We start from the raw sequence: 23,434 nt of genomic DNA, 5'->3' as shown, positions 1-23,434 counted from the left end.
CTCCTATTGTCATGGGTGCGGCGCATGCGCCGCGCAGAGCGAGGCTGGAGCGGAGCGAGAGAGCGGAGAGTGATGGAACCGGCTGCAGGATCGGCAGCGAGCCTTGACTCTCCGAGCTGCTGAGGACAGGTAAACCCAGAGTCTGGGCTTCATTCCATCCTCGGGGGCACCGGCGACACTCTAGCGCCTGGTTCCGATGCTTCGCGTCACCTCGCACATCTGGAGGCAGCTCTCGCGCGCCCTGATCAGAATGTAACTTTCTCTCCTCCGAGTCGACGCTATCTGCCGGGTTTGGTCCGTTTTCCTCATCGGGCTCTCGGTCCCGATGCTGCTCTGATTCATCGTCTCATTGTTGGGGGTGAAATGGAAATGGAGTTTGGCGTCTATTTATGTCGGGTGGGGGCTGGGAGGACGCGCTTGGACGCTGTGTTTTCAGCTCAGCGTCAGTTATGACGTCTCTCTGTGTGTGTGTGCGTGTGTGTTTTCCTTCTGGGGGCCTGGAGGTCGCAATGGCGCTCCGCAACCATGGACAGCTCCTGCTCTCACTAGAGGTCTGCGCTCCATGTCTTGGTCTCCTCCTCCTCAGAAGGAGCTCCGTTTTGGGCTCATCTTGCCGTGTGTGCTGAGAGCATTGATCGGAGGGAGTTAACACTTGCTGGATTGTTTAAAGGTGGAACTCGGTCGTGCTTTGTATAAATGACCCAGACAAGGTCATCTGAGAGGTGCTGCGTATATATCCCTCAGTTGTCTGTCAGAAACTGGGTTGTAGAGAGGGTTTTTTTTTTTACCCGTCTGATTTAAAAATAAATAAATACAGGTGAGCATGTTTTCTCTGAAAAATTCTAAGTGATTTTCAATGAATGATTGCCAGTGACTGCTCTCAGGAGAAACACCTGTTTCAGCAGAAGCACTATCTCAGGGGTTTTGAATGACTAGAACTAGCTAACAATAAAATGAATAATGCTTTGAATCCAATATATATTTGTATAAGATATTACACACTTTGTAATCAACGCATGAAGATGAATAAACTGCCATAGTTTCATGGCTCCTCTGCAGAAGCCCTCTGTTCCTCACCATTTCCAACAATCCAGAGTTTACAGCTCCACGATGGACATAATCAACTGGAGGAGCTTTAACTAGAGCCGGGGATGTTCCTGCCCAACTGGTGGCCTGCGTTGGTTCCTCTAAATTGCCTCTAATTGTTCAGCTGCAACTGGAGCGTTGTTTGTCTGAGGTGGAGTCAAGCCCGTGACTCACTGCCGGTCTGGGCAGGGTTCTTCAGCACCCAGTGGAGAATCTGATGTGAAGAAACATGTTGCTAAGAGGTGCATCTTTAACATCCATATTTTCTCGTAAGAGTCAGTGTTGAGGAAGAGGAATATTTTGAGAGGTTTATTGCTCAGCAGCTGTGCACTATATCTGAACACTGTATTAACACAGTTCATGTCAGTACGGAATGGAAGCAGCCGAGCAGAGACGAGGAAGGCCCGGTTATTCTAATCCACTAAGACAAGCCAGCCTCTGCTGGGTTATATAACCACTCCAGCAAGCGTGTGCCGGGAGGAGATCTCAAGGTCGTCTGAGACGGTGGGGGCGTTCTATTAAAGCGCGTGTGTCTGTCTGACCTCAAGCAGGTAGACGGATGTGAAGGATGACTTCTTGCGCAGAGATTTGTGGCTCGGAGTACAGCGAGCAAGCACAAGCCGGGAGGAACTGCCAGCAGTATGGCGTCCGCTCCTACTTACACCAGGTAGAGCGAGCACACACTCACACACGCAGACACTGGTGGGAGAGGGAAGGGGTCCAGATCAACCTCCACATCATGCTTTCCAACCCTAGTTTTACGAGGAGTGCACCGCTTCCATCTGGGAGCGAGATGAAGACTTTCAGATTCAGAGATCGCCGAGTCGGTGGAGCTCTTTTCTCTGGAAGGTAAATGGAAATGGTCACCACAGTCTGTTGAAATGTCAGCGCCGTGACTGAGAGCAACTTTGCTGTATTTCAGGTCTGTCTCGCCTTCGGCACCCTGATCTTGTTCGCTGGCTTCATTGTCTTTCTGGTCGGTTACACGACTCCTACCAGGACCGAGGCGTTCGGTGAAGCAGATCTCCTTTTTGTCGACAGGTAGCTGAAGAAAAGCGTCTGAGTCGAACCGCACAAAACAGAAACAACGCAACACGGGGTCTTTAGTGTGTCTTGCTTCACCTACTGCAGCTTTATTGTCAGCATAGAGCAGCCCCTCTTTTTCCTCCTCAAATGAAGAATCCTCACCTTCATGACTTAACTCAACTCACACGCCACTGTCTCTGACCTTGGTCCAGACTTATCTGAAGCAAACCCGACAGATCAAGAGTGAGATCATCTACCCAGTCACTGACTTCCATGACCCCCATGTTAACATCCTTCTGCCGTGTGAAAACCCACAACATCCGCTCGTATCTGCAACTTTGTGCTTACTAGCTCAAAAAGCACTGACGGTATGAAAGGGAAGGGATCTAGGTCCATGATTCAATGATGCCAAGGCTTCAGATGCTGTCCAGACTCCCGGGGACTGGATCTCCTCCACAGAAGGCAGAACCTCTTTCCCAACCTGAAGTGGGCCATCGAACCTTTTGGGACTGAGAACCACACTCTCAAATCCGAATGCACTGATCCTCAACCCGACTGCTTGGAACGTGAAAGTCCTTCCAACCACGGTCTGCTCAAACTTCCCTGACCATGTCCCCTCCTAAACTGGCTCCATCGCCACAATCTATTACAAAGACCTCATCCACTCAATTATCCTTCCTTCTCGCCCCAACTCGCCACATTGGCTTCCATTCCTGCGTTTCTACATCCAACATAACTTCTGTCTCTCCACATTCACCAGCAGAGCCTGGCTCTGCAAAAAAAAAAAAAAAAAAAAGTCAATGTACTTGAGTTTGAGTCAATCCAAGACTCTTATCTTGGTTAACAGCAAAGGTCCAAGGATGGTCTCCTGTGCCACCCCACTACTGATTTCCCTCTTACAAAGCCCCCCAGGAACAGGCCCCTCCCAACTAGTCTGGGCATGTGTAGAAGGTCCAAGGGTGGCACCTTGAGGCACGCCATTTTGGGAAGTTTTGATTGACAGGAATGTCCTTCTTTGACAGTCACGCTGTAAGCTTCAACCAAGCCTTGGACGTGTGCAAGTTGACCGGTGCTGTGCTCTTCTGTGTGGGGGGGACCTCCATGGCGGTGGGTCTCCTGATGTCCGCCTTTGCCAAAAGCTACTCCAAAGAAGAGCTGTACCTGCAGCAGAAGTTTAAGGAGCGGTTGGCCGACCTGCACGCGACAGTCGGTGAGTCCACTGGCTCGGCAAATTATCGGCGCCTGCTGAGCACATGTGAATAACAGCTCTGTCGCAGGTACCCCCATCATGAGAGCACCCACACCCGGGGAGGGGAAGGTGCCGGTCACTCTATCCAAACTCCAGAACATCCAGCCAGCGAAGTCCGAGACTTGACACCAGCCTGATCCATGAAGCCAAGCGTGTTTGAGTGTGTGTGTGTGTGTGTGTGTGCAGAAGGGTGAACCAATACGCAAGTGTTTCTCCGCCTCTGAAGGTCAGCTTACATAAGTGATTGTTGGCGTCGCGTCGCTTGCTGTGTTGAATTACTGAGCTCGTGCGGCTGAAGATTCAGTTCAACAAAGCACACTAAGACAAGAATCACACAGACCACAGCCACCAAACAACGTTTTCACAGATCATTTTCCCCGGCGGCGCGTCCCAGGGACGACCGCTGCAGGGTGCAGAGGCGCGTTGTCATTCGTTGTTAGTGATGAGAAGCTTCCATTTCCGGCCCGGATCTAAGCGCCGAACACAACAGCCATTATCTTCGCTCACATGCAAGGAAGCTGCATCCTGACAACATAGAAACAACTGCCACTTTGAGTGACCTGCACCATTCACGGCCTCATCGTCTCCCGTCTCGGCTGCATTCTTTGGTCTTGCTTGGGCCGGCGGCACCGACCGGCGAGAGCAGACAGATCGAATGGTTCCAAAGTCTTGTAACACTTGTGGTGCTGCTCCAGTCAGGAGAGCGTGGCTGTGTTCGATATCTATTCTGCATTTGCTTCAGTCTGACATGCCAGAACTTTCCCACAGTCACACTAATAAGGTGAAGTGCGGTTCAATCTTCAACCAAAACATGTGTACATGCAGACATTTTTATGACACATCAATTCATGTGAGAGCCCATTAGAGTTTCACTGAGGCTGGAGTGTATTGCTGCTGTCTTCACGAAGCAACTCACGTGACTTCACAAGCCAAGAACTGTCCAATTTACTCCGAAAAATAGAGGTTTCTAAGTGTAAAATCATGTCATTTTCACAAACCTGTTTGGTATCTATTCTGTAACTTCAGCGCTGAAGTCACTGCAACCCAAATCAATGCGATACATTGCAATCGTACTGCGTATTGTTTTATAATAAGAACTGACCATGGAGTTTCCTCACTTGAGCTCTTCCGTCTGGAGGCGCGTCTGTGGTCGGAGTAGCTAACTGTTCTGAGTTGTAGTTTCATGCCGTGACCCCATCACTGGCCAGAGGTGTGTTGTGACATCAATAAAACCTTTCTCCCAGGTTCGACCTCTTCACTTATTCACACCCTTCTCACACTGTTGGACCTCAACCTTTGTGTGCATTGTGTGGCAAGAGGTTTCTCGCCACACCTGCATCACGAAGCTGGTTTGCACTTAACATTTCAACCATTCAGAACACGTCTTGCTTCAAATTCAGGCTTTAACAAAGAAAAGGAACAATACAACAAAGGTGAAAACACTGCCACCTAGTGGAAGGATGCCATTGTTATGCAGGTCACCTTATGGTTGATCAATTTTTGCTTCATATGAAGATTGAATCCACATATTTGTTTCAGGATAAAGGAGGGAAAAGAGAACAGTTTCAACACAGTATGTTCTGCACAGTTCTGCACAGTATGTTTGGCATCAGTAGCTTATGTGCTCCAACTGAGCAGCGAAGACTGGTGTTTTTAGGTCAAACTCTGCATCACAGGGCTCTTTACATGGCTGTTATAAATATCCATAGAAGCTCGGAGTGGTTTTAAACATATGAAGAGTCTGAATCCGTTACTGTTCTGTCCTTGCTCATTGAGGCTTCCAACATTCACCAGTTTGCCAGCGATACAGTGGAGGCTTTAACTGCCATCAGTCAGGAGGGCTGTTCATGAAGCAGCGGCACAGGAGGATATCGTGCCACTCAGACCCTCACCAACACGCCCACGACACACACACACACACACCTGAAGGGTCCGCTGGAGGAGATGAAAGAGAATTAATGGCAAGTCCAGAAATAGCTGTGAAAAGGACCATCGCCTCAACCAGTCAGCGACGGTGACTCATCGCTCGTCCCCGCCCCTGATCACGCATCACACGCTGCTTCTCATTCACCTCCTCGCCACCATGTCGTCACCTTCCTCAGGATCTGAGTGCCATTGCGAAAGAAAAGAGGACATTCATTGTAGCACGCTTACGAGGAGTAGTGCGGTTAGGGAAGGAAACGCCATCCGTGTTGAGGTCAGGAAGGGGAATAATCGGCGCTTTCTTCTCTCTGACCCCGGTGCCCTTCAATGTTTTAGGACCCTCATCTTACAGTGTGACTCTTTCTTAGCCCCATTGTGAGCAGCTCAGCCATCCAGGAGAGACTGACATTAGAGCTCTAGATGTTGATGCTGTTGAGACAGTGCCTGTCCGGGAGGAGGCCCTGGGGCCGACCCAGAGCAGGCTGTCTTTGTTTTGCAATTCAGTAAGACAGGGAGAAAGGCGGAGGAAAAATCATCAGAGGGTTGGCAGTTCCAATCCCACAGCCTTGGGGAAGCGTCTGTAGGAATGGTGGTCGCACACACTGGCTTCTGTCTGGTGTGAATGTGGAGGCAGTGAGCAACGGTTTCGTCGGTGCAAACGACAATGGGGAGGTTTGTACGCTGGTGTGGAGAGTGCAGAGAATCCAACACACTGGCGACCAACAGGAGAGTTAGCTGGGCAGTGAGGACGCTCTGGATGTTTAGTAACAGAAGTCCTTTATTAGGGAATTTAAACAATCACGTTTCACTGGCGTTTCGGCCTCAGGCGCGGCCTCTCTCTCTCGCTGACTCACGAGGCACGTTCACGAAGCGTCTCGCGGCTGCTGTTTCTGACATTAGCAAACACCTGGTTCTTCATTTGGACAGCGTACAGAAGGCTGCCCTGTCACTCCAGGGTGGTTTGGTGCATTGCTTGCTCCATCACCACAGCGGCTGCTTTGGTTACGCCCGGGACTATTCACCCTCACCTTCAAAGACCTTGATACAAAAACAAAGACGGCAATAGAAAACAATGGGAAAGCACATGATGGCTCTGCTACTGAAAATATCGGGACCAAGAATAAATATCTGCTAAAAAGACTCCTAAAATCTTTTGGTTTTGCTGACTGGTCATTCTTCTTCCCTCTCTGCCTCCGTGGCGGGCCCCCTCTCCTGGGCTTCACTCTCCTCTCTGCTGACCTCTCCCCTCTCTGGCCTCTCCTCTTGTGTTTCGCCCTCCTCCTGGATGCGACTGTCGCCGTCCTCATTAGCCGAGAGCATCTTCTCCGGCTGGTTTCCTCTCTCTTCCTCCCCCGTGTCTACATCATTAACTTTGGCGCCGCTCTCGCCGTCTAACGCTTGCTTTTCTTGCGCGGCACTTTTGTCTTGATCATCCTTTTCCAGCTCTGAGGATTCATGTGTCCCGTCATCCTCCTTCCCCTCGTCGCTAACCTCCTCCTTCACGTCTTCTTTCACCTCCTCCTTCTCTTCAAGCACAGCTGCTTCTTCTTCTTCTTCCTTTTCATTATTTAGCTGCTCCTCTTCCTCCTTTGCTGCTTCTTCTGTTTCATTTTGTGTCTCGCTCTCCTTTCTGCCCTCTGAAGTGTCGCCTCCTGGGGTGTTCTCAGCCGTGGCCTCCTCTTCCTCCGAGGGATCGCTGCCAGATGCAGGTTTCTGTTGCACAACAAGAGGACAGACTGCAGATCAGAGCAGCAGAGCTTCATGTTTCTCTGTGAAAGCCATTGCCTCCTCTCTGATGTACAGCTTCAGATTACGTTTGACCAAAGAACTTTGAGGTTGGGCATGTCTAATTTCAGACTCTGAAGGATTCACCACCAGATTCTGTCAGGAACAGGAGGACCAAACTGTGAACTGGTGTGGAGCCCTGGCTTGATGGCACTGAGGGCTGACGATGAAGTGACTACAGCCTGTGGCTTTGAGATGCCCCTGACTTGGACTCACTTGCAGTGACCACTCCTCATAAGTCACGATATCAACATGCTCTGACTTGAATTGTTCGCTAAGCCTCTAGAACCAATGTGGTTTTCTGTTCCAGATGCCTTGTAAAGACCAGACCTGGAGAGTCTCGGAGGCACCAGAGAGCGAGACCAACAGTCTGCAGTCCTGACTCCGCCACAAGTCAAAGGCAGAACTCCAGCAGTACACACTGTTTCAAATTACTAATGCTCCAAAGTTGCATCATCCATCACGGAAACATTTGGGTAAAGACAAATGAGTCGTACGTGTGTGTCATTCAGGACCGATCCAAATACCTCGTCTTCCGGGGAGGACTTTTCCTGGGTCTTCTCCTCCTCAACTTTCAGAGGAGGGTCGTCTGAAGAAGACAGAGAGAAAACTGCTCAGCAAACATGTGCGTCAACCATGATGCTTCAAGAGAAGTGCAGAAAGAAGGGTTCGACTCTGGAGTCTTTTCAGGCAAGGCGTTCAAAGCAGCAACCTCCAACTGAACAGAGTCAAGATTTCAAAACAGGCTCTTTGAAAAGACGCTTCGAATGGCTGAGTTGCTGGCTTGGATCCAAGGGGAGACGGTTTTGTTCCTCCTCTCCTCCAGCCAGCGACGTGTCCTTGAGCAAGGCTTAATGGCTCTTGGCGCGTCACATGGCAGCCGCCACCCATTTGGGCCTTGTTAAACTGTAGATTTCCGACACTCTTATTCCCATCGCACAAGTTTAATGACCTCATATTGTTTTAAAATGCAAATAACCTACGACAGAATCCCCCAAACACAGAGGGTTTAAACGCGTTAAATGTTGTGTTCATCCCTCACTAGTTGTTCGCGGCGTGTGTAGGAAGGTGGGGAGACACACACGGCGGAAGACTGACACCTGCTGGTGAAGAACAGGCAAGACCGTTTTTTCTTCAAGCTAAGTGGTAAAATAATGTCGCAAAACAGATGAAGCACTTCAGAAGTTTGCCAAAACAAAACGGCCATTCTGCATGGAGACACTTTGAAAAGGCTTTTGATCCTTGATGAGTCACCACCCACATGAGCGCTTTTTCATCTTAGGTCGCTGCTCGACGACAAGGTCAAGACTGCATTGATGTGACGACCCGAGTGCTCGCACCATCAAACAAAAGTGCGCTGGATTCAAAGGCAACGTTTCCTCCACACAGTCTTGATTCTCTTGATGGAGGAGAAACACGAGAGAGTGCCGGCACAAACAACATTCCAAACAACTCTGGAGAGCTTCTTAAAGCATCAGCACAGGGAGTTTGAGAGGACGCAGACAAGCCTTTGTCACCTGGAGATGGTTCCTTCATCTGCTACAAATCACAATCTCTTTGCAATAAAGCAACTGTAGCAGCAGTAGGTGTCTTTCTCTTCGGAATCATGATCTGTGAAACCCAAGGTCCAGCTGAGCACGAGGGCGGAGCCAGGCTGGTGCGGAGCATTTATGAACCAGCGACGCACATGTACAGCATCCGGTCATCACATCTGTCAATGACCCACTCAAAACCCCAACATGCTGATGTCAATTTCAGTTATGCTTGAGCTCAACTGCTCAAGCGTCGTGACTTGCGGTTTCTTGTTTCAGTTTACTGCCAGTTTCCGACTCAAAAAATGTCATGAAAACCAGTTCCAGCTGCACAACCGATGCACGGCTCCGATCTAGGTGCTCATAGTTTGAATGGAAGACCAGCAGTCTGCAGCCCTGACCCCGCCGCCAAATCCCTCCACACATTTTCTCACCTCCAACACAGGCCGTCTTCATCTTAACTGGCAACACGGAGAAGAGTTTGTTTGTTCTTCCTGAGCTTTCACAACATCCTCTGCACACTCAGGTTTCCTCCCTCAGCCCCAAAACATGGGTGCATTGATGACTCATGTTTGTCTGGGGCCGTGCTGTATGTGCTGTGTCTGAAAGGTGACCTGTCCTGGGTGTTCCTGGCCTTTCACCCTCACTAGCTGGGACAATAAAGGAAAAATATATTGACAAAGAACATTTTCATGAACATGTCATGTTTGGTTAAAGCTTCATAGCTCTTGAAGCCAAGTGAAAATGTTGACAACGGTGTGGCAAACGCTCCGAGGGAGGACGCGCGGCAGTCGGCTCCTCTCCGAAGGTTTGTCAGAGAGCAGCGTGAATGAGGGATTTTCACTCTTCCACGTGTGCATCAAAGGCCTCGGCGCAATTAACCCTAAACATCATAAGAGGAATTCCACACGCTCCGATAAACAACATAATTACACACTTGTTTGAGAACACTGGCTCACAGTGAAGTTTCCAATCAGAAGTGAGCGGCAAAAACTGAGCGAATAGAAAACACAACAGTCTAATTGATGTCTTTAATAGCAGCTTCCTCCACACTCGGAGAGAGAAATGACGGGGCAGAGATTAGAAGAGTTTAGGGAGACAGTTAATGCATTTCAAATGCAAAACTGATTGAAGTTTAGCTGTGGTGGAAGATGAAGCGCTATGGTAATAATTGTGGCGCTCTTTAAGAATATTTTATGGAAATGTGCTGCATTCATTAGGAGCCCTGAGCACGGAGCCTCAGCGCAGCAAGCAGTGGCTGAGCCCCAAACAACTCCTGGAAATCCTCAATCCAACCAAGAGACTGTTCAGAATCTCCTCTTCACTACTGATCTGGTTTTGTGTGTGGATGCCTGTACGTCAGTGGCTTCCTTCGGAATGGGCCGTGATCGGAGGAACGGGAGAATCTCATCCGTCAGGACAGATGGAGCAGGAAGTGGCGCAGTATTGGGTGAGGCTTCGGGTCCCTCTCTGGCTCACACAGAAAATCTTTCACGTGAAAATGTTCAAAAACATGTCTTATTTTCTGGTCATCGGTCCTGTCCCAGACATTCATATTGACTTTCTGAGACAAGTCTTCTGCACAGGTATATCACTCATATGACATAGAAAGGATTTTCCTGTATGTACAATAAACAAATAACAACTATGAACGCAGTTTTCAAAATGCTACTATATTGAGGGCAGGGCAGTATATGGATCCCCATACTCAACAATAACTGCTTCCATCAATGAGGCAGGGAGCTTGAGGTGTGTGTGTGTACTGCAACTCCGAACACATGCGAACCTCATCACCAATGGGAGACGGAGGGCCATGAGCGGGACTTGCTGCTCTCAGATAAACATTGTCCTGTTAGCTCCAAACATAAGCCAGAAACAAGCACCTTAAACCCTGAAAATCCCCTGCAAACGTCAGGATGACAGCAGCGTTGTTGTGGCGTCTCTTTGAAGAAGAGGGTGCAGGCGGGGTGGAGACGGCTGTCAGAGTAGCAGCTTTACAGGACACTGGTGGTCCCTAGTCATGATGTGAGTTCAGGGACTCAGGAGTCAGAGTCAGAGTCAGAGACGAAGATGCCACGGTTGTTATTGAGGGACACATGGAGAAGTCTGGGGACAAAGTGAGGACAGGTGGTCTGTGGAGAGGAGCCACAGAGTTGGAGCAAGAAGGTTGGAGGTGACGGAGACACAATGTGGTTCATGATGTCAGAGGGGGAAAGAAAGGTAAGATGGAGGAGATGCTGCTAAACTTGTCAGGCTCAATCGTTTGTCACTCCACAAACACACATCATGCCGGTGGACCACCATCTCCACCGACCTGCTCATCCACTCCAGACTCACATGGTGAACACATCTGGTGTTGTTCACCAGCTGTAGTCGGACGACACAAACGCAGTCTGTTAACACCGTGAAACACTCGGTGATTCCAGCTCCCTTCTTCTGACACCATTCACTCTATGGTTTCACGCAAGGGAGGTCGCGACCCCAAAGCCGCGGCCATGTGAGGCCGCCGCGTTGATCACTCTCCAGCCTCTTTACTGTTACGAGACGGCTTCCAATCAGAGCTCTGCTTCATAATGAAGGAGCCAGATGCGCCGAGCGATATTAAAAAGGTCACGGCTTCATGTTTGAATTATTCACAGGGTTGTTGAGTGAGCCGCCAACACGGAAGCGAAGGGGCCGACACAGGCAAAGGAGAGGGAGCCAGTCTGGAAGATGCTCTTTGTCATGGTGAGCAGGAGCACGCCAGCTCTGTGCCCTCCGCGCCGCAACGCCGTGACACTCTTCGGCAATTTTCCCTGCGAGTCAAGAGGTTTTTTGTTTTCATGAAAATTTGGGGTGGGATTCAATTCGATTCGATTCGAAGTTGATCTGGTTAATGAGAATTTGAAGAAGAATTTGTGATGAATTCATCTCAATGAATTGCAGTTTAATGGTATCAGAATATTTGCCACAAGAAGCCACAATTTACCACATTTTTCTATGTGAATGAATGTGGTATATTATTGAGTCCAATGATGGAGCCATGCCTACAATTAAACAAGTAAATATTGTTTATTTGGCCTCAGTTTAACAATAAATCACCATGGTGACTATATTCAAGTTTTTACATCACTTTATTGAAACTAAAGCTCTTTCAATGGCTTGAAAATATTTGTATCAGAACTTCAATTTTGTAAGAATCTCAAGTCCATTCAGTGTGGTGGAAACCCTGGACATTGTGGAGTGAAAAACCTCCCTGAAAAAAAACAAACAGCTGCTTTTGTTTGCTTTGGTTCAGGGAGGATTCCTCCATGTTTGTTGTTGTTGTTCTCATCCTCGCTGCTACGTGTCTGGTGCATCAGTGGGATCAGTGGAGCAGGAACTCCTGCACTGACAAAGGTTCCTGTTGTCTGGAGAGCACACTGTTCCATTCACCTTCACCTTCTTCTACCGCTTATCCGGGGTCAGGTCGCGGATTCTGTCCATAAACGTGATGAACAGAACCGGTGACAAAGGGCAGCCCTGGCGGAGGCCAACATGCACCGGGAACAGGTCTGATTTACTGCTGGCAATGCGAACCCTGCTCCTGCTCCGGTCATACAGGGACCGGACAGCCCCTAGCAGAAGGCCCCGTGCGGAGCACCCCCCACAGGACATCGCGAGGGACACGGTCGAACGCCTTCTCCAACTCCACAAAGCACATGTGGACTGGTAGGGCGAACTCCCATGAACCCTCGAGCACCCGATGGAGGGTATAGAGCTGGTCCAGTGTTCCACGACCGGGACGAAAACCACACTGTTCCTCCTGGATCTGAGGTTCGACTATTGGCCGAAGTCTCCTCTCTAGTACCCTGGAATAGACCTTTCCAGGGAGGCTGAGGAGTGTGATCCCCCTGTAGTTGGAACACACCCTCCGGTCCCCCTTCTTAAACAGGGGGACCACCACCCCGGTCTGCCAATCCAGAGGCACTGTCCTCGACTGCCACGCCATGTTGCAGAGACGTGTCAGCCACGACAGCCCTACAACATCCAGGGATTTCAGATACTCAGGACGGATCTCGTCCACCTCCTGTTACATTCAATTAAATTAAATTAAATTAAATTTTTGCAGTAATTAATTAATCATAATAATGTTGTAATTCATGAATCGTAAAACACAAGGCCTTGAACGTCTCACGTGAGGTGGCCAGCAAAAGTGCCAGCTGGGTTCTAATGAATGAGGTTACACATCCCTCTCCTGTTGGCTCCACATGAGACACATGAGACACAGCGTCTGGCCAGGTCGCTTGTCATGTCTCACCTCTGCTGCTCAGGTTGCCAGCCAAGAGCCCTTCCGCAGCTCACAGGAGCCTCACAGGAGCCTCACAGGAGCCACAGACAGGTCCAGGTGGCCCTGCCTTTGTGACGTGCCGTGGAAGGCCGGTGAAAGCATCAGCACAGCGGCATGCTCACACCTCTGACCTCAACCCACCCACTCAGTTCTGGACCAGCTGTGGTTCCCTTGAGTGGCCCCTGCTCTGAGATCCCCTCTGCCGTCCAGATAACACTCTCTCAGGTGCGTTCTCGTTGCCAGCCGCCTCCTTATAGCAGGTTGAGGGCTCGGAATGGGCTGATTCCTGTCAGCGCGCCGCCTCTGGTGTCATTGAAATGCTGCCTGTGGGAATTAGCCGTGTTAGCATGTGTATCTGCAACGGCTGTCACGGGCTTTGAAATGGCGTTGGAGGGCAGGAGACATGTGCACAAAGAAGAAGAGCTCAGACACGTCTCTTCCTGGAGACATCCTGTTCCTGTTTGGGCTGGTGAGCCACATTTCTGGCGCCGCAGTCTTCCTCACCAATCTGTCACTGGCTCTCTAATCACTCTTCTTCACTGCTGCATTCAAAGGAAAGATCCTCATGACCCTTTGATGCAGGCTTACTGGATTAAAGAGCAGCGTTGCCATGCTAATCTGCCACATTAATCTGTTAACAAGTGTTTCGGCTGTGACACACACACACAGTGTGGGTTAGTCTGACACCTTCTCAGAAATGTCAGACCCTCATAATCTGCCCTGCTTTTTAGTTCTGCTTTTGGGTGAAGTGCTTCTGCCTGTGCGTGATCGGAAACCTACTGGGTTTGGAAGCTTCACATGCCTTTTAAAGATCGGGAGGTGAAGAAGAGAGTGCAGGCAGGGTGGAAGAGTTCGACGACAGAGAGCTCATCATAGGAAGTGACTGGAGGTGAGTCGATCAGAGGGACAGTTTGGAGGTCAGATGGTTTGGACACGTGGAGAGGAGAGTTGGACAAAGAAGATGAAGGAGATGAGGAAGAGGGCACAGTGACCCACTGCACCTTAAGGTTGTATTCATAAATCCGAAGTAGAACTGCTGACCCACTGCAACCAAGCCAGGAGGAGGAGGGGGGGTGGGGGGGTGGGGGGGTGGGGGATGAGGATGATGATGATGGTGATGGTGATGATGGTGATGGTGATGGTGATGATGATGATGGTGATGACTGTTGCGTTCAGGGAGCGGATGACAAATGGCTTCACTTGAAAATGTGTATTTTGTTGAGTGACTGGCCATCATTTGGTGGAGTTCAAGGCAACAACAAACTGAGCGTGTGCCAGCAGGGCAGCGAGCCAGAGCCGGCTCACCACTGCTAAAACGTCCACTATTGAAGATGTTTTCATCAGCATTAATCGTCTTCAGCCGGGAAGCCAACCACCTTTACGCAGACAATAAACTAAACAGACAAAACGTGACCCAGCACGCTGCTGAAAGCTCGATACAAGCGCATGAAAGGAAGCGGCCGACCATTCAGCGGAGAAAAGAACGGCCTTGAAGTCTTAAAGCTCGGCTTTGTGTTTGAAAATCCCCAACAATATTTGAAAACAAATCTGCAGAAACATTCCATGAGCGATGGACGGAGGGTGAAAAGGTGGCGAGGACACAATACTCCAGAGAGACCAACATATCAGCCGTCCATGAGAGCCAGAACATGCGTGTGGGAGGTTGACAGTCTGCTGACTGGTGTTGGGAGCCACGTCCGGTCCACTCACTCATCCTCAAGTGTGGTGCGAGCGCCGACCATCAGCCACCACAGAAGGACTCGCACCCTTCTCCTCCGCACCTGCCTGTCTCTCCAGCCCAGCTCTTTTGTTGATTTGTAGAGCAGCAATTTGGTCTCAGCAAGGGCCAAGGCAAGTCACTTCTGCTGTGATGACTCTAAATGGAGAGATTATCCAAATGAAAGGCAATTATCCCAACCTTGCTTCTACCCTTCAGTACCGCCGCGCATTCCATTTAATCCTTTCAAAACTGCCTTCGCCATCTCAGGCTATTTGTCAGTGTCTGGCGTTTGATTCCGGGGATGTTTTTCTCCCCTCACGTCTGGGTGCATACCGCTTCTTTAACCTTTCGGTGAATGTCTTTAACTTGCCCTTTTATAAGCTGCCGTTCCTCGCATGCTGCGCCGCTGGACTGTCTTTAATTACTGCACCCAACTATTAATGCTGACACCAAATAGAGTCTGAGTTGATCCTGATCATGTTTGAGAGGTTTTCTCGCAAACTTCCTTTTGTCCCGGTTCCACACTGCAACCTTGTTTCAGAGAAACCTTCAGAACCGAACGTGAAAAAGATGAAAAGCCGGGTTGGTCTCAGCCACATGAGGGAGCAGAGAGAGTTTTGGTTCTGGCTGTTTGGTATCCACCATAAAAGGCTCCTGGGTGTTCCACTGTGAGAGAGCAGAAGGAGGCTTGCACACGACGGGGTCAAGGTCAAGGTCAGCTTTGCTTGGGCAGGTGGATCTAGTGGACGTCAGAAGCGCAGAAGGGCTGGGAGATTTAGATGTGGGACGCCGTGTCAACAGGGCTGAACAGGCGACTCAACAGTGCGACACCATCAGCATCCAGAAGAGGTTTCTGTAGGAGTGAAAAGTGCAGCGACAGGTGTCGCGGGGTTCTTGTCCACACTCCAAAAAAATAAATAAAAAATGATGGTGTAGTCAAAAAAAATTCTGAAAAGGTGCAGTTTATTGCGGTCTTCTCCCAAAAGTGCAGTGACCTCAGTGGCCATTTACAAAAATTGGAAAAATGCAGCAAATAGTCTATTTACAAAAGGTGCATGGAAAAACAACCAGGTCAGCTTGCCCCGTCCCCTGGACAAATCACAGGCCAAATCAAATTCCATTCCAATCTTTTCATTGAAGTTTGAAGCATACTATTTCCATGTATTTATTTTTATGAGGAAAGAAGGACGGACACCTCTCAGACACCAGAGCTCTGTTGTGTGTTGTGTGGAGCAGGTTTCTGGCTCAGTATGTAGGGTGTGGGGCCTGAGCAGACGTGTCTTTGGGTTTTGCACACGAGTGAGGGAAGGATGGCGCTAGAGAGAGAGCAACCAACAAATCAGACTTCAGTTCTAGACCGCAGCTGTCCTGCTGGTCTCAGAAGCAATAGGCACTGAAGTCATGCACTAGCACGATCCTGGCTTCAGTGTCTCAAACCATTGGCTGTGAGAATCAAGAACAAGAGTGAAATGTCCGTTTTGGACTCCGATTAAATGGATGTCCAAATTGACTTCCTCAAGCCTTCGTTGAAGAGGTTTTCACAGAGCCATCATGACTTCTTCCTCCGTCCTCGAAGGAAGATCAAAGTTGAGAGGATTTTCACCGCCTACTTGAAAGTCACATTATTTGCCTGGGTAACTTTGTTTAGAAAAGTCAAACGGACACTGCGCGGGAGAGTTCTGCGTCTCTGATAATGCCTTGCTGGTTTTAATGAGCGATCTCGGAAGCATCGTCTTCATTCACTGACTTTCCTTGGAGAACTTTCGACATGAGACACCTGCAGGAGAGTGAATTAAAGAGCACTAGGAGACCCTGAGCCACAGAGTCGGCCGCCGGTTCATCCACCTCTGGGCTGTAAATGGCTATAAGTACGGTTGGTATTTCACTAATGTGGGCTGAGTGACACGCAGGGACCCGCTCAGGTCCCAAACCCAACACTGGCATTTTGCATGGTGTAAAGATAAAGCCCGGTGAGTCTCATTGGTTAAAGCCGGACGTCTTTGTTATGTTGCAAGTTCAATTTCACTCCGTGACCTTTGCCGCATGAGTCGTCGCACCACCTCCCGCCCGCCTCGGCTGTCACTCAGCGCCGCGCTGCTTCTAATGAAGCAGAAAACTCTGTAATACGCCAGGCAGATTCATGTCGCCGCTCGCTGATGGACGACGAGTTTCGGGGTCCGACACACTGAGGACTGAGCCCTCCGTCACACCAGCAAGACGATCTCAGGGCCACTCACTTGTCCTATCCCTCATGTCTCCGTCATGCCTTCATCTGCATCGACACCATTGCTTCGCTGCCATCTTTGTTTCCCTTCCAGTGAGCCAGCGCAGCGCACGTCTCCTGCTGCCACAGCCACTGCCAGTTTGACAACTTTCTGGCGCCGCTCCTTCTGGCTCCACACTGAGGAGTGTTTACTTCTCGCACAGCCAAGGCAGGATTTCACCAAACACCAAAGCCTCTCGCTGAGACTGAACGCTATGTTCCTGCCGCCACGGACAAAAGCCATCACGACGCGCGCAGCTTTATTGGAAGCACTTATTTGTCTTTTGAAACGTGGAGTGAAGATAACACATCAAATGTTGAGGGCTGCCTGGAGGATAAAAGATGCTATTAATCCTGCGGATCATGAATTTTGGTCCTCTTTTGCTCACTCCTTGCGAAAGATCAGTTAGCTTCGATGAGATCTTCATTTCCTCGTTAAATAAAAATAAAGAAGTCTGCTCTAGTGGCAGACACCAGGGCGGGTCACAAGAGGCCGAGCGGAATCTTTATGCAGGTTATTTTCAGTCAAATTCAGCCCCCAGAACTCGTCTGGCCCATGTACATCCAGTGTTCGGGGAGAGTGTGATTTCAGCACCAGGGACAGCGACAGGAGCCTCAAACCTTGACGTCTGTGCGAGGACCATTGTAACCCATTTACATGGCGGCGTCTGCTGCCACATTCTGTTTCCTCCGAGCTGCTGTTCATCTGATCTGTGGTGGATGTCACCCAGGGGAGCCGTGAGGATGCAGCCGGGTCTCCGGCGCCTCCTTCGTGAGCGACAGTGGGGTGACTCACAAACTCTCCTCGCTCATATCTGCTCAGAAATGCCACTTCTCCTGAACCAAAGACACCATTCTCCACACTGCTCTGGGCTCCGGCTGCTGCAGGAAAACAAGCCACATCCGTCTCCGATGACGTAACCCGCCTGGCTCTGGAGCTGGAGTCTGCGTTACCTTCACCGAGACAGTCTCAGTTCAACATGAGCCACTTGCAGCCGATGAGCTGCTCAACTACCCCAAAGGAAAAAGGGATTCAGACCCTATTTTCCATCAATGAAGGATCACTGAAGGGCACCAGAAGGGGCTGGCAGTGAGTCTAAAGGATGACGTCATGTGTTTCTAGTAAAAATGGGTAATGTCATCATTCCATTCCAGACCTCGCCGTTACTGAAGAGCAACAGCGCCACTCTGTGGTTGGTCTGCGAATAGCGGCTTACGTAAGTTTACAAGGAGACTGTATTACGTCATTACCTGAGTGTGAAACCTGAGTGTTTCTGTCGCCAGTCTTTCTGCGATGATCGGGGGGGAGACATCTTCCTACATCACACGATGGATCAAGAGGTTTTTACTGACATGAAACCTTTCGTTTACCTTTATTTACCAGCTGGAACATTCTTCCTCAGGCAGTCTAGAATAACATCTCTTCCTCTCAGCAAGTCCTCCAACTTCACCTGTCTCTTCCATCCTCCAGTCACATCTTCATCATGACCCTCAATGTCGCCCTTCATCTTCTCCATCTCTGACACCCTTGCTCCAACCCTGTCTCTCCTCTCCACCGTCTGTCCTTCCTACCTCTGCATGTCATGTCATCATATCACTGAGGACCTCAAATGGGAGCCGACCATCAGGTCCCTCATCAGGAAGGCCCAGCAGAGAATGTTCTTCCTGAGGCAGCTACGAAAACCACGACTGCCGACGAAGTTGCTGGTGGAGTTCTACACGGCCATCATCCAGTCCATCCTCACCTCCTCTATCACTGTCTGGTACAACAGCGCCACCTCCAGGGACAAGAGCAGACTGCAGCGCAGCGTACGTTCTGCTGAGAAGGTGATGGGTTGCAGCCTGCCACCTCTTCAGGACCTGTATGTCTCCAGGAGCCAGAGACGTGCAGGTGGGATCAGAGGTGACCCTTCTCACCCTGGACATGGACTGTTTGTTCATCCTGGCCAGAACCTCCCGTCACAGGAACAGCTTCTTCCCCTCAGCCGTCAGACTGTTGAATTCGTGAACAGCCTTGTTGTTATTTTATTTTATTTATTTATTTACTTTATTATTATTGTTTTTTTAATTTTACTTTATTTTATTATTTATTTATTTTATGACTGCACGTTATTCCAGAACACTTTCCTAGTTAGTGGGCTCCCCACTGACCATGGCAATAAATTTGATTCTGATTCTGATGTCCCTCTGATGGGCCCATCTCTGACCGTGTCCTTAGTCACACACCCAGCCTGAGCACAGTCTCCATCACAGACATGAAAAACCTCTTTGTCTGCCCAGGTTTGTATCCAGCATGTTGCTGTTCATAGTACCATTTTCAGTAGGAGGGGTGGAAGTAATAGCCCCGGGGCCACACCTGCGCAGCTGAGCCCTGGCGCAGCAGGACGACTGTGGGGAGTGTGTTACCGTTGGCAGGGACGCCCAGACTCATGCTCGGCCCGCTCCTCTTCCTCCGGAGCGACAGGAGCCGGGCCTGGGAGATCTCGCGCACGATGGACGACAGGTGCTCCTTGCTGCTGTGACTCGGCGGACACACTTTCAACTCCTCCTCTCCACTGTGGCCGCTGCGCACCGTCGACTTGGACTGGGGAACAGACAAACATACAACAGTGGACGGGACGAACGATGAGAGGCGGACGGATGGCGCTCTTACGTTTCCGTTCTGCCGGGTGAATCTGTAGATGGGAGGGAGAGACGACGTCTTTATCCTGGAGAGACAGGATGAGAAAGGTCACACCTCGGTTCTGGCTGTGGAGCCGGGAGAGCTGAGGCAGTGTCGCCCCAGAGGAGCCATTAGAAAACACACAAAGTGCCCAGGTAGTCATGGTGTACTTGGTGTTGCCACAGCTTCATCACAACAGCAGGGGAGACACAGACTTCCGTCAGCGTCCAGGCATTTCAACAGCGACAGAGTTATTGGTTTGAGGATGAGCTCAGGGGTTTTTGATGCATTAAGAGCAAACTTCACTTTTAAAAAAACCCTCAAAACTTTGAGACAGAAATATCCACTCACTACACCAGATGATGAGAACATGGTCAAACTAGAACAGGTGTCCAGGTCCCCGGATGCGCCACACACGTGTGAAACAGCGTCATCTAGAGGCACGTTTGGAGATTACTAAGGATAAATTTACTGGAATTTCAATGGAGCAGTATTGAGAGGTCAGTGACTCCAGCAGTGCGTGCCTCAGGGGCTTCAGATGACCTAGTTCATTCCTTAAGCTCCGTGATCTCCACCCGCTGTGGAGCTTCTCTGGACCAGAATCAAGGAGCGACCGAAACCGCAGACAGAAAAAAAAAAAACGCTCTCACTCTACTGCCCCTGGTGGTGACCCTGGATATTGCATGTCTGTCAGCTGTGAGGCGCTCACCCGTTGACCCGGCGGGTCCCTCTGGGTTTAGTGAAGAGCAGGTCGCTGTAGGGCAGCTTCTTGAATCGCTCCCTCCCGACGGCGACGTAGAGCTGACCGCTCTCCAGCTGGTTCCCGTCGCTCACCTGGTGGCCTTCGTAGGTGTACAGGCTGGAGGACAGAGCACAGCTCTTCATCTCCGTCCCAGAGTCGTGGAGATCCTCCAAGCTTACCTCCTCACGCCCCCCAGCACCCTCAGACCCATCTTCTCCGTGATCATCTCCAGGATCCGCTCAAACTGTCCCAGCATCCTCTGGTGGATCAGCAGCCTCATGGCGGGGGTCAGAAGGTCACCGTTGGCCACCACACTGCGACAGCAGTCACACAGTCAGACCCGAGCCCAGACAGGAGGGGAACGCTGCCGTCGGACAAACCTACAATATGGGACAGGGCTCCTTGATGGGCTTCAGGAAGCGGGCCGACACCATGATCCGGTTGTGCGGCAGCGGCTTGGCCTGGTGAAGAACAAGCCCAGACTGAAGACGGGGCCACAACATAATACGTGAAGTGACTCGACACACCACAGATTCTGTGTATATGCATCCCAGTTATCAGGGAAATGCACGGTTAGCTTCTGAGTATTCAAATAAAGACACAAGAATGAATAAGGAAACAGACAGACAGATAAATGAAATGAGAATTGAGAGAGAGGAACCAAAGTCCTGAGACAAAACGAATTCACTTTTCCCATCGTGCTCTCCTCAAGCTCAAACACCACCTGGTGCAGCTCCTGCTGTGACCACTGAGCCCCGAGACACAGACCAGCAGGGGGCAGAAGACAGTTTGGAAAGTCTTCTGGGGTCTCAAAATCACCGCAGCAACGCCAGCATGGAGATGAAAACACAGAGCAGGATGTGTCTCCGGGGAGCTGTGTAATACGCAGGAGGGTGCCGCAACCAGCACTTTTCAAACGATGTTCCACATTTCATTGACTGGATGTTTGGGACGGGTTTGTTGAGAGCGTCCACCTCCACCCTCATCCTCATCATCATCTCCAGTGTTCCTCTGCCTCTCCTCTCCACCAGTCCCTCTGAGGTCTTCTCTGCATGTCCCCCTGACAGACTCACTCCTGTTGTTTCCAGTCTCCCCCAGTGACACTGCACCTGTTCCACCCAGCCTGCACCCTCATCTTCACCCCCCGTCCATCACTCTGTCCAGTTCTCATCAAATCTGAGAGCTGTTTTCTCTCTCATTCAGATATGTTTTCTCCTGCATGGACCTCCTCTAAAAATCAGGCCCGAGTGTGAGAGCAGCACTTGAGACTGACTCTGTTCATGTAATCACAACAGGAGCAGGAGCCGCAGGCTGATCTGTGATGAAGAGCAAATCTTGATGCCCTCCTCGTCTGACGAGGTCAAAGAGATGAGAGGTGAAAAGTAGTCATTCTGCGACGTAGCACCCCGGAGCAGAAGAGTTGTTTGGTCTGCAACACTACTGGTGATTAAAGATGCATTGAAATGAGGGACGATTATGATCTTAACATCTATAATTCATGGTCACTGAGACCACAGCCAAGTGATTCTGGCGGCTGGCGGCGATGCTCAACACAACACCTTGCGCTGAAGGAATCATTTGAATCGTTCTCTAAATCTATCTTACATCCGCTGATCCGGTCCTCGACACCTGAACTGAACACGTGGGCTGCTGCAGCCACATCACACAAGTGAAATGAGTTTGGAAAGTCCTCATGAAACATTTGAGATCCTGAGGGATTAAATATTAACGGATTATGTCACCTGCATCGGTGGAGTCTGCATCATCCTCTTCTTTCTGGAGCCAATCTGCAGGTAACTGCAGAGACGAGAGGAGTGGACTAAGATCAGTCGCTCATTTTCTTCATGTTCATATTATTATTTATTTACTTTGAAATGAAAATTTCCCAACTGATTGTAGGATTCTTTTTTTTATGTCTTGGAAAAAAATTAAGCAATAACTTTAAATATAAAACAAATATAACAAAACAAAAAATTCAGTCAACAGTTTTAACATATTTCGATAAACTCTATGACTTCCCTAATTGTTTCGCAATAACAATAATAATAATATACGAACTATTCATCAAGATGGTAATGAGTATTTTGAGTAAGTCAAAGTAATGAGGTCGTTATTTGAACTAAAAAGGACATTAAGGAAATAACGGTGAACTATGGCGCGAACTCGTGATGCAGTCGAGTGAAGTCGGACTCAGGATCGCAGTTCTCACCGGAGATAGCGACGCACGAGCGCGCACAGCTCGACTCTCGAAACGAGACTAAGTGACTCTGAACGACCTCCCGTTATCTGCTGCGCTCCTCGTGTTTTCAACCTTCTCGGTGACTCGGCGGGTTTCAGTGCGGTTGACTTACTCCATCTTCTTGAACCTCTCTCTCCCGGCGGCGACGTAGCGCTCCCCGCTGCGGAGAGCCTCCAGGCACTCCACCCGGTGGCCTCCTGTCGGGGTGTAGATGTTGCGCACCGCTCCGAAGGGCGCCTGGATCCCGCCGGTCACGTCCCTCAGCAGGGTCTCGAAGGTGCACACCCTCCTCTGGTTGATGACGATCCTGCGAGCCTCGTAGTAGGGGTCGCCGTTCCGGAACATGAAGACGCTCTTCACCACCGGCTGGGACAGAAAGTTGGGCTTGTCCGAGCTCATGGTGCCGCGTCGAAGCTGCGCGTCTAAACTTGGTCAAGCGACGGAGCCCAGCGCTGATCGGCCACCATCATGACGTGAAGTCCATCTGATCTGAACTGAACCGATCTGATCTGACCTGATGAGTCTCGTCCCGCAGCCTCACGTGGAGGGAGAAGAACCTGCGTGATCCAGCAGCGCTCCTCACGGGCGGGCCATCATGGGATCTGTTAGGAGGTCTCCATGGAAACTCCCTGATGACCAGCTCTTAATCATTGATCCAGAGAGCTGCAGTGGTCAGGAGGAGGTGGAGGGGGAGAATACGCTGCTTGCCTGCAGATTAAAAGCAGAGTTGAGGAGTGAGCAGCAGCAGCAGCAGCAGCAGCAGCAGCAGCAGCAGAACCCGGCTGAGAGCTTTAATTGGGCATCAGGAGACCAGAAACCTGGGTTGCCAAGGACCAAAACAACATGTTTGTCAGGGGAACTGCAGTTGTGTGAAGCTTCTGCACCGGAGGATTTGTTC

At 50.1% G+C, this 23,434-nt stretch overlaps 2 protein-coding genes across 3 annotated transcripts; one reads left to right on the top strand and one right to left on the bottom strand.

Annotated features, from left to right (window-relative positions):
* Window positions 1-5,842, top strand: nrsn1 (neurensin 1). 2 transcript variants are annotated; one of them, XM_053844122.1, is made up of 6 exons: window positions 1-129; window positions 1,635-1,753; window positions 1,843-1,935; window positions 2,009-2,127; window positions 3,135-3,322; window positions 3,390-5,841. In XM_053844122.1, the coding sequence occupies exons 2-6, from the start codon at window positions 1,655-1,657 to the stop codon at window positions 3,485-3,487; spliced, it is 597 nt and encodes a 198-aa protein (XP_053700097.1). In that variant the 5' UTR covers window positions 1-129; window positions 1,635-1,654; the 3' UTR covers window positions 3,488-5,841. The 2 variants fall into 2 exon arrangements, with proteins under 2 accessions (XP_053700097.1, XP_053700098.1); XM_053844123.1 differs by having other exon boundaries at window positions 46-129; window positions 1,638-1,753; window positions 3,390-5,842.
* On the bottom strand, window positions 5,801-22,935 carry LOC128746801 (doublecortin domain-containing protein 2-like). The gene is made up of 9 exons (XM_053844121.1): window positions 22,649-22,935; window positions 22,040-22,094; window positions 20,682-20,758; window positions 20,477-20,611; window positions 20,265-20,414; window positions 19,547-19,601; window positions 19,300-19,477; window positions 7,597-7,658; window positions 5,801-6,997 (listed from the first exon to the last, which is right to left on the bottom strand). Exons 1-9 carry the CDS (start codon window positions 22,933-22,935, stop codon window positions 6,455-6,457), a joined length of 1,542 nt encoding a protein of 513 aa, XP_053700096.1. The 3' UTR covers window positions 5,801-6,454.
* Between the last annotated feature and the right edge of the window lie 499 nt (window positions 22,936-23,434).

This window comes from Synchiropus splendidus, chromosome 15 (genome assembly GCF_027744825.2).
Source record: "Synchiropus splendidus isolate RoL2022-P1 chromosome 15, RoL_Sspl_1.0, whole genome shotgun sequence".
NCBI lineage: Eukaryota > Metazoa > Chordata > Actinopteri > Syngnathiformes > Callionymidae > Synchiropus > Synchiropus splendidus.
This window is presented reverse-complemented; position numbering and strand designations above follow the sequence as displayed.